Source organism: Eimeria maxima, genomic scaffold (assembly GCF_000499605.1).
Source record: "Eimeria maxima Weybridge genomic scaffold, Emw_scaff177, whole genome shotgun sequence".
Classification (NCBI taxonomy): Eukaryota; Apicomplexa; class Conoidasida; order Eucoccidiorida; family Eimeriidae; genus Eimeria; species Eimeria maxima.
The window spans coordinates 17,501-27,615 of NW_013563593.1; the positions used below are offsets into that span (position 1 = coordinate 17,501).

Below are 10,115 nucleotides of genomic sequence, written 5' to 3' on the forward strand. Positions count from 1 at the left end.
CTCTCTCCCTGTCTCTCCCTCTCTTTCTGTCTCTTTCTGTCTCTGTCTCCCTGTCTCTGTATGTCTCTCTGTCTCTCTGTCTCTTCCTGTGCCTATATCTCTGTCTCTGTCTGTCTCTTCTCTTTCTCTTTCTCCCTAAATTGGTAGCATCCTTCTCCGGAGGCTTTGTTCTGCTGCAGCAGCAGCTGCAGCTGCTGCTGCAGCAAATGTTTGTTTGTCTTGCTGCGGTAAAGATACTGTTGCTACTGCTGCTGTAGCAGCAACAGACACACAAGGTGCTGCAGGTGCTTCTGCTTCCGGTGCAACAGCTGCAACAGCTGCAGCAGCTGCAGCAGCAGCAGCTGCTGCTGCTGAATTAAATGCTATTAATTTACTAACAAGCATAACCTCTAAATACTAAGACAAGACATCATCTGCATGCTCTTGCTGCAGCCCCAATGCAGCGAGGCGGTTCTTGCCAACAGTCAACACTGCTACTGCAGCTACCTCTTGCTGCTGCTGCTGCTGCTGCTGCTGCTGCTTGAAGTCGGACAGCAGCAGGCGTCTATTTGTATCTTGTATCTTTTCTCCATTAAGACGAACAGCACCATCCTTTATAAGACGGGAACCCTCAAGGGCAGAAGGAGACAAACCAACATTACGCAACACTCGTGGTAAAGGAGGCCCTGTCTCCTGCAGCAGCAGCAGCAACAACAACAACAGCAGCAGTAGAAGGACGGACAAAGCAGCAGCAAGGACACAGACGCAACAGAATCAACAAGTGTTGCTACAAAAACTTCCTTACAAAGGAAACCTTACAGGAGCAGCAACTGCTTATGCTGTAATTGTTACTGCTGCTGTTGCTGTTGCTGTTGCTGCTGCTGGTGCTGCTGCTGGTGCTGGTGCTGCTGCTGGTGCTGCTGCTGGTGCTGTTGCCCACCTCAATGAACTCTGAAGAAGATATGAAGTGTGTTGGCAGCAACGGCAATTCGTCCTGGAATTCCTCCGTTGCTGCAGTGTCGCTGCTGCTGCTGTTGCTGCTGTTGCTGCTGTTGCTGCTGCTAGTACTGCTACTGCCGCGGGACAGGAAAGAAAGGGAAGCATGAGCACTGCGCAGTCCTTCCTCCCCGTGGACAAGAAGAGTAAGTTCATCAGCCAATTCCCTCTGCAGCAACAACAACAAAGGCAGCAGCAGCAGCAGCAGCAAATTCAGATGAAACATCGCAACAGTTGAGGGGAAAACACCGCTTGCAGCAAGAAGCTCCGAAGCAGCAGCAGCAGCAGCAGCAGCAGCAGCGGCAGCTAGTACATACCTTAAGTTTGTTTAAATTGGCAGGAGATTGGTCTTTTGCTGCTGCAATAATTTCCTCCGCTGGCCTCTCAGAAAACCACAGCAGCAGCCTGCAGCAGCAAACGCATGCAACAAAGACACAGCTGCTGCTGCTGTTGCTGCTGTTGCTGCTGTTGCTGCTGTTGCTGTTGCGAACGATGAATGCCCAGCAAAAGCAACAACAACAATACTTTGTGTCCTTGCAGCCGTCTTACAACACCATCATCATCAGCAGCAACAGCAACAGCACCAGCAGCAGTAACAGCAGCAGCATTAGCAGCAGCAGCATTAGCATTAGCAGCAGCAAGCAAAACTATAATCATTCCTATTATATATTATTATTATTATTATTATTATTATTATTATTATTATTATTATTATTTATAGCTATTATTAATATAATAATTATAATGATCATTATTTATTATAAATATTATTAATATAATAAATATATAATAAAGAATAGAGTATAAATAAAGAAAAGACTAATTATAGATAAAATAAATATATAATAAAGAATAGAGTATAAATAAAGAAAATATTTACTGTATAATATGTTGGTCTGTTGTATTTCTCCATTTTTGCCAGAAGACCAATGGACCAGACCACTGGTCACTTAGCCAAATAATTCCTCCTTTTCCTCTTTTTACCCTTTTACCCATCTTTATACCATCTATACCCTCTAATAATATTGTTGTTATACCTAATAAACCATTATGCTGCTGCTCCTGTTGCTGCTGCTTGTGCTGCAGAGGTTGCTGCTGCTGGTGCGGTTGTGACTGCTCGTTCATATGCTGCTGTTGGACATTCTCCTCCTGCTGTTGCTGATGCTGCTGCTGCTGCTGCTGCTGCGGCTGCTGCAGCAGACGACGAGCAACGTGTAAGCCCGTGGATATATTTTTCCATTGGTCTCTTCCTCCTATTTGGCAGCAGCAGCGGAGACACTTGGACAGCAGCACGAAATCTAATGCCTGCAGCAAAGCATAATTTATATCTGCTGCTGTTGCTGCACCTCCTCCTACACCCAATTCCTGCTGGCTCTGCTGCTGCTGCTGCTGCTGCTGTTGCTGCAAGTCAGTTGCACCATCGACGGCTTCAACGAAGGCCTCCGATGGCCTGTCGTCCTCGACAGCGCTGCTGCTGCTGCTGCTGCTGCTGCGCGCTGCTGATGTGTTCTGCTGCTGCCTTCCTGCTGCAGCTGCTGCTGCTCTTGGGATAATGTCTGCTAGGGACAGCCGAGGAGCAGTGCATGCAAGGAAAGCCCCAAGAGGGATCTTCTCTAACCACCTGTCGTTACGCACCACTAAGGGCATAGGCAAATTCATTTGCTGCTGCTGCTGCTGCTGCTGGGTTGGTAGAGCAAATATCCGTCGCAGCTGCTGCAGCACGCTGCTGCAGTTAGTTTCGATCTCCTCATCGTAGGACTTCCATCCCCCACAGCCTAGCAGCTGCAGCAAGGCCTCATCATGGCTGCTGCTGCTGCTGCTATTGCTGCTGCTGCCTTTGCGTGTATGCAGCGCGACGCGTGCTGTTGCTGTCCCCAGCAGCAGCACAGGTTGCACTCCCTCCCATAGCCACAAACGCCGCAGCAGCAGCAGCGGCAGCAAATGGCCTGCATGCAAGGAGGGCCCCGTCATATCAATACCAACATAAAAGGAAATATTAGAACTGATAAGGCCTTTGCTGCTGCTGCTGCTGCCGCCGTTGCTGCTGCTGCTGCTCGGGTCGTGGAGGGGGAAAGGTTGCAGCAGCTCCAAAGCAGCAGCCTGTGCTGCAGCATCTGCTGCAGAGGTGGCTGCTCGAGGCGGGCATGGCCCTGTTTCTGCTGCTGCTGCCGCTGCTGTTGCTGCTGCTGCTGCTGCTTTGCGGTTGTAGTTGAGGAGAGAGTCGAGCCCTTTAAGGTCGCTTGCTGTTGCCAGCAGCTGCCGCTGCAGCAAATCCCTCAGCGTGGGGTTCGTCGGCTCCCAGGTATCTCCTGCTGCTGCTGCTGCTGTTGCTTTTGCTGCTGCTGTTGCTGCTTTGGGCAAGGAGCTGCTGCTGGTAGCAGCCGCAGGCAAATGGCTCCATTGTCGGTGAGGCAGCAGCGGCTGGCTGAGATCAACTGCCCTGGAGATAAAGCCGCTGCAGCAAGTGCTTCTTCTCCTACTGCCGTTGTTGTTGCTGCTGCTGCTAGTCCTAATTCTGCTGATGTTAATGTATCTGCTGCTGCTGGAGTAGTTGCTGCAGCAAGTGTTGCTGCTGCTGCTGCCGCTGCTGTTTGAGGCCCGAGCGGGCACGTACAGGCCAGCGAGCAGGCCCTGCTGCAGCGATGCAGAGCACAAGCGGGTAGCCACCAGCAGCAGCAGCAGCAGCAGCAGCCATTGCTGCTGAGGCCTCATGGCTCTCGTTAAGTTACTACAGATATCATAGAGGGATGCTGCAGCAGCAGCAGCAGCTGCTGCTGCTGCTGCTGCATCTGAGCCCTCGCCTCCTCAAAGATCTCGTAACTGGGAGAGGCAGACTTGGAGCAAGTTGACGGGACAGAAGAGATGGATCACTCAGGAGCAGCAGCAGCAGCAGCAGCAATCGAGAGCAGCGGCTGCATGCCCATTGCCCCCGGCCTGCTGCCGTTGCATATAGAGGGAAATCCTTAAGGAATAAACCTTTATTTTGTTGCCTAATATTATAAATGTCCTAATAACTTGATCTGCTGCAGTTATTGTATAGCAGTAGCAGCAGCATACCCTGCTGCTGCTGTCGGCTGCATGCGTGGGGGCGCAGCCGACACTGCTGGATAGGGATGCTCTTTTTGCTTCTATCTCCTTCTCCTCTCTTCTTCCTTTTGCTTTTTATTTGTAAAAAATAAATAAATAGAAAAAACGGGTCTTTGCATTTACGTCACAATTATCTTCTCCTGGTGTACAGTCACACACTTTACTCATAGGCTGCTCTTGCTGCTGCTATTGTTGTCGCTGCTCTTGTTGTTGTTGCTGCTGCTGCTGCTGTTTCCGTTGTTGCTGTTATCGTTTCTGTTGCTTTTGTTTCTGCTGCACCGCAGCAAGTTACACCGGGCACTAATAACCGCCGCAGCAGCAGCAAGTGCTGTAGCGAGCCACTTTGTGGTCTTTCTTCGCAGCAGCAGAACCTTAACGGATCTAAGCACAACTAAGCATAACTGTTACGCCAGAGCAGCAGCGGCTTCTTATACAGCCGTTTCTGCCCCTGCTCTTTCTTCATCGGGGCCTACGCTGCCGATACAAACAATGAGGAGAGCACCAGCAGATAAGCAGATGCGGCCGCATCACCAAGAGTAGCAGCGGATGCAGCAGCAGCAGCAGCAGCAGAAATAGCAGCGACTGTCGAGAAGATACCAATAGCAGTATGAGAAAGATTTAAAGACAAAATTAGTCCTCACATTGATTGCACGGAGCAACCAGGGTAGTCTAGTTTCCCAAGAACTTTCCAGAAGCTGCGCAGACAGCAGCAGCAGCAGCAGCAACAGCAGCAACACCAATAACGGAAAGCACCTGTCAGCGTGCGTCGTGCTGTTGTTCCGGTAGGTGTATACATCGATGTGCACGTGGGCCCCTGTGCTGCAACCGCTGCTGCTGCACCGAAGCAGCAACACTGCGGCAGTGCAGCAACGGAGCAGCAAAGCAGATGCTCCAGCCCTATAACTGGAGACAAACAGCTCCTGTGGCTGCTGCAGTGTTGCATGCATTTTTATATTCTCTCTTCTGTTGTTTTGCTGCTTTATCCCTATATGGAGATGCTAAACAAGTACATTCGTTGTCGTACTGCTGGGTGCTGCAGCAGCAGCCGCTGCGGGCTACCCTTGGTGCTGCTGTTGCACTATATCTAAGTAGGTAGCATGAACCTTGCAGGCACACCTGCAGCAGCAGCGCTTCAAGAGGAGGAAAAGAACATATAAGGTGTGGGGATGATGAGGATCCATGCCGATACATATCCCGTCCTATCCGCCTTCTTGCTGCTGCTGCTGCTGCTACTGCTACTGCCACTAACAGTGCACCGGCAGAAGCGGCAGCAGGTGAAGCAGCTGTAGGAGAGGACAAACACTGCGCCATTAACGTTCGTCTGTTTATTCGCTGCGTATTCGCTGCGTAGGCAATAATGCCTTTTTGCTGCCTGCTTAAAAAGTAAAAGGAGGAGGGGCAGCAGAGTGCCACCATCTTTACTCGCTGCTGCTGCTGCTGCTGCTGATTTTGGAGACCCATTGAGCAGCAGTTACTAACTATAGCTCCTGGAGCTGTTGCAAAGGCGCTTGCAGCCTTTGATGCAAACGCACGCCGAGCAAGCTGCTGCTGCATCAAGGTGAGTGCGAACAACAACAACAGCAGCAGCAGCAACCACAGCAGCAACAGCTACGAGTGTATGGTAGCTGCTGGTGAACGGGTCTCCAGATTGAACTCCCGCTGCTGCTGCTGCCCAAACACTGCATGCGTTGCATCACTTAGCACAGCATCGGACAGCAGCAGCTGCTGCACTCCGTTGACCAGCTGCTTCAGCGGCTTTTTCAGCTTGTTCTTCCTGCTGCTGCTGCTGCTGGGGCTGTTGCTGCCTAGCTCGCCTTCGTGCATTGGCTCTTCAACTGCGGCTGTCTCTGTGTACACTCCACCAGTTGGAGCAGCAGCAGCAGGAGGAGAAGCAGCAGCAGCAGAAATAGTAGGATCCCCTTGCCGCAGCAGCATAGACCACTCCTCTGCTGCTGCGTTACTGCTGCTGTAGGGCGTCCTGTGACCCTCCGCTTTTTCAAATGCCTCAAATTCCCATGCAGGGAACGCCCACAAATGTGCGATCTGCAGCAGCAGCAGCAGCAGCAGCACCAGGAAAAGCTAAAGTATGAGGTGCAGGAAGCACGAATAACAGATATTTAAAGGAGGCATCTAGTAATCGTGTTATAGGGTTTAGGGTTTAGGGTTTAGGATATGTACCGCGCAGGGGACCATTTCTATGCAAATAAGCCAGTCCTGCAGTCTTCCTGCGGCTGCGGCTGCTGCTGCTGCTGGCGCTGCTCCATCGCCGCTTGCGCCTATAAGGAAGAGCCTCGCTATCCAGCGAAGGGCAAGGGATTGCCTACAATAAGCAACACAGGCGAAGGAAGACAGCAACACAAACCCTAAACCCTAAACCCTAGACAGCCACTAGGGCAGGCAAAAGGAGACTCCTAAAACCTAATCCTTGTAAATCAGCCCAAACCCTAAACCCTAAATTGGGGCGGAGCCAAACCCTTGAGGCTAGGTAGATAGAAGAGACACCGTAAAAACCCTAAACACGAAACACTAAACCCTAAACCCTCACCAGAAGCAGAGAAAGACAATACTCTTAAGAAATAAAAACTTTGGCAAGGGTCTCCAAGGAGACAAAGGTCTCTGCACTGCCTTATAAAAAAGAATGAGAGCGTACATTGCCACCTGTACGTACACGCCAACGCAGCAGCAGCAGCCGCAGCAGCAGCCGCAGCAGCAGCAACTTAACATCCTGGGAAAACCACAAGTTGAGCAGGGACCTCGGGTATGCGTACACTTCTTCAACAGCAAAATGGAGCGTTGCAGCAGCAGCAGCAACGAAATACAGTGCTCGAAACAGCAGCACAACAGCAACAGTTACAGCAGCAGGTGCAGCAGCAGCAGCAGCAGGAAGTGCCTCACAGCAGCGGATATGTTGCTGACGAGTACGAGGAAAAGAAAGCCTTCTTGGCGCATGCAGGCACTAAGAACCTGGAGCAAAAAAAAAGAAACAAGGGCAACAAAAGGAGGCAGATTGTGGCTCCTGGACAGTAAGAGCAGCAGCATCGACAACAGCAGCTACAAAAGCAGCAGCAGCAGCATCAAGAACAGCAACAGCAGAAGCAACAGCAACAGCAGCAACAGCAACTGACGAATGCGGCAGGCTTGACGAAGACGAACTGAGCAGCGAGTCTCTTTATATGGCCAAGCCATCGTCTGCAGCAAAAGGGGACGCATAAAGAGGCACACTGTCTCCTTTGCTGTCTCTCTTTGCTGCTGCTTTAGGTGTACGTGCATACACCCGAAGGCAAAGCAACAGCAACAGCAGCAACAACAACACCAGCAACAGCAGAGGCACCCCCGCACCTGTTGCATTCCATGGGAGGCAAGATGTGATTAAGTGGCCACAAGTGCTGTAGAGACCCCTGCAGCAACAGCAGCAGCAGCAGCAGCAGCAATAACAGCAACAAGCCCGGTAATAGCAAAGGGACAATTAGTTGTCGCCTTTTCTTTCCACCAACTGGTTGCAGGTGATGGGGTGCTTGCTGCTGCTGCTGCTGCTGCTGCTACTGCTGCTGACTCCCACATATTTAGCAGTTTCACAAACAACAGCAGCAGCAGCTGGTGCAGCAGCAGCTGCAGGAGAAGCAGCAGCAACAGCAACAGCGGCAACAACAGCAGCAGCATACCTTGAGGTGTAGTTGATTAACAGCTTGCTGCTCTCCTCCTAAGAGGGCAATAAGTAACTCTAAGAAGGCATAGAGGGCATAGACCTCATACCCCTCTCTTATACCCCTCATCCATAGGCCTATCCATCCTCCGCTGCCTTGCTGCAGTGCTGCTGCTGCTGCTGCTGCTGCCTCTACTGCAGCACGAGGGGACAGGTGTCGTGCCCCAGGAGCAAGGGCAGCAGAGGATACTTCCTCCAAAGCACCAGCAGCACTAGCAGCTTCCGCTTCTCCTGCTGCTCCTGCTGTAGAAGGTAGGGAATTGAGGGGAGAACAATAGAGGAAGGCAATGAGGGATGTAACAGCATAAACAGGGACCATCAATATGATGCGAAGGGCAAGGGTCTTGGGGGATGTATGTACACCGCGTGCTGCTGCCGCCGCGGCTACCCCTGTCTTGCTACTGCTGTTGCTGCTGCTGTTGTTGCTGCTGTTGCTGTTTCGACGCTCCCACAGAAGCTGAAAGCCTTGACCCAGCAGCGGCAATACAGACAAAATGCATGCAGTTGCTGTGCCTGCTGCAGCAGCAACGGGGTAGAAGGGATCTTCGAGCAAGACAGACATTGCTCCAAACCCTTAACCCTAAACCCTAAACCTTGACGACAGGGCAAGTCACATCGCTAGTCCCTAAACCCTAAACCCTACAGAGGCAACAACAACGGCAGGAGGAAGGAGAGGCGCTGCGCTGCTAGTAATGCGAGTAGAAGAAATGAAGATAAATTAAAGTTTAAAGAAAGGATTATGATAAAGATATTGCATCTAAGGGATTGAGGTTTATTAAGCCCAGCAAACCGCACGGGCCTGCTTTGGCAGCGGTCCCCGTCCTGCTGCTGCTGCTGCTGTTGCTGCTGCTGCAGTTGTTTTGGGTCGTGTATATGCTGCTGGCAAGCAGCATGCATTGAAATACATTTTTTTGAATGCAGACAAGGAGTTTTAATTAAAGATAAAATAATAAAGAAGACTCTTTAAGACGTCAACTAAAAACTTAACACTCTCTCCCACGTTTTATAGACGCCTCTACGCAGTCGCCAGTGGTCCTCGTAGATTTCTTGCCTTTTTCTTGCCCCCATTTAGATATAATTTATTCCCTTCTACCTTTTAAACAAAATATTATGCAGATATATTTCTTTAAATCCCCTTTAAAACAGTCTATTAGAAGTAGGTCCCTGTCTAGATCCCCTATAACGGGGGCCTTAGATCGCCCGCCTCTCTCCAATGTTATAGACTAATCTCTTTTATAATTACGTGTAAGATGCGGGCAATGAAAGATTGAAGTGTATGGAAAGCTTAAAGCCCCCCTAAGTACGGTCTGCTTCGCGCACACTATTGACGCTGAAAAACGCAGGCAAACGTCCTCAGTAGCTGCGTGTAGTGTTGTCATACACAGCCTCGCCACGGCAGGGCAATGAGCTGATGGGGCCACTTCTCAGTAAGGCACTTTTTGGCTTGAACGTGGGTACACTGCTTTGCATCCATGGGGGCACCTCTCTGTTTAGCAACCGATATTCGCGTTGGGGTCTGGAAGTGCAGATGGGGCTTGAACGTTGTTAGCCAAAGAAGGGAGCTAAACCAGAAAGGACACCATAGAGCAACAACAAACAACTATGAGATGAGTGTTTCGAGACGTTCGCTTTTCAGGCGGGAATTTGGGTCTCTATACTGTCCGAGTTAGTATAGTGGCTAGTATTTCCGCCTGTCACGCGGAAGACCCGGGTTCAATTCCCGGACTCGGAGCAATTATTTATCCTCCAGCTTGTTTATTCTAATGCATTAAGGGGAACATAAGAGGGCAATATACGTGCCTTAAAGTGAGCTTTGTCATGCCTAGATCTGTGATAGCTCTACTCTCAAGGTTGAATCCGGGTGATCGGTAGAGGCCCATTGTAAGGCACGTGTACAACCAGGTTATGCTCCCATTAGGGCATTAGAATAAACGAGGCTGGATGATAGAAAGTTACTCCGAGTCCGGGAATTGAACCCGGGTCTTCCGCGTGACAGGCGGAAATACTAGCCACTATACTAACTCGGACAGTACAGAGCCCCAAAAGCCCACCTGACATGCAAAAGTGTACTAACACTCACCTCCGAATTGTTAGAACTTATTCTCTGCTGTCTCTACAGCTGTTTTTGCAGTGCTTTATGCTGGAACATTTGATTCCCTTGTTGATGTTGGTGTTGATGTTAGTCAAATGTTGGTTTACAGCGAACAAAAAATGGATTAGTAGATAATATTTGTAATGGATTTCAACACGTTAAATATAGAGTATATATAATAAAAAGACGTTAATACATAACTGCTCTAACTTGCACATACCTCGTAGTCTTCCACAGTATTAGTGACAACGAGAGGAG

The 10,115-nt window shown here is 50.2% G+C and overlaps 2 protein-coding genes across 2 annotated transcripts; both read right to left on the minus strand.

Annotated features, from left to right (window-relative positions):
* Positions 1-396: 396 nt before the first annotated feature.
* Positions 397-3,687, minus strand: EMWEY_00019850 (hypothetical protein, conserved; the record flags this gene model as incomplete). Its single annotated transcript, XM_013477760.1, has 4 exons — positions 397-672; positions 785-1,144; positions 1,293-1,380; positions 1,916-3,687. 4 exons carry the CDS (start codon positions 3,685-3,687, stop codon positions 397-399), a joined length of 2,496 nt encoding a protein of 831 aa, XP_013333214.1.
* Positions 3,688-5,670: 1,983 nt separating this feature from the next.
* EMWEY_00019860 (hypothetical protein, conserved) lies at positions 5,671-8,327 on the minus strand (the record flags this gene model as incomplete). Its single annotated transcript, XM_013477761.1, has 5 exons — positions 5,671-6,105; positions 6,241-6,382; positions 6,958-7,026; positions 7,402-7,460; positions 7,725-8,327. 5 exons carry the CDS (start codon positions 8,325-8,327, stop codon positions 5,671-5,673), a joined length of 1,308 nt encoding a protein of 435 aa, XP_013333215.1.
* Between the last annotated feature and the right edge of the window lie 1,788 nt (positions 8,328-10,115).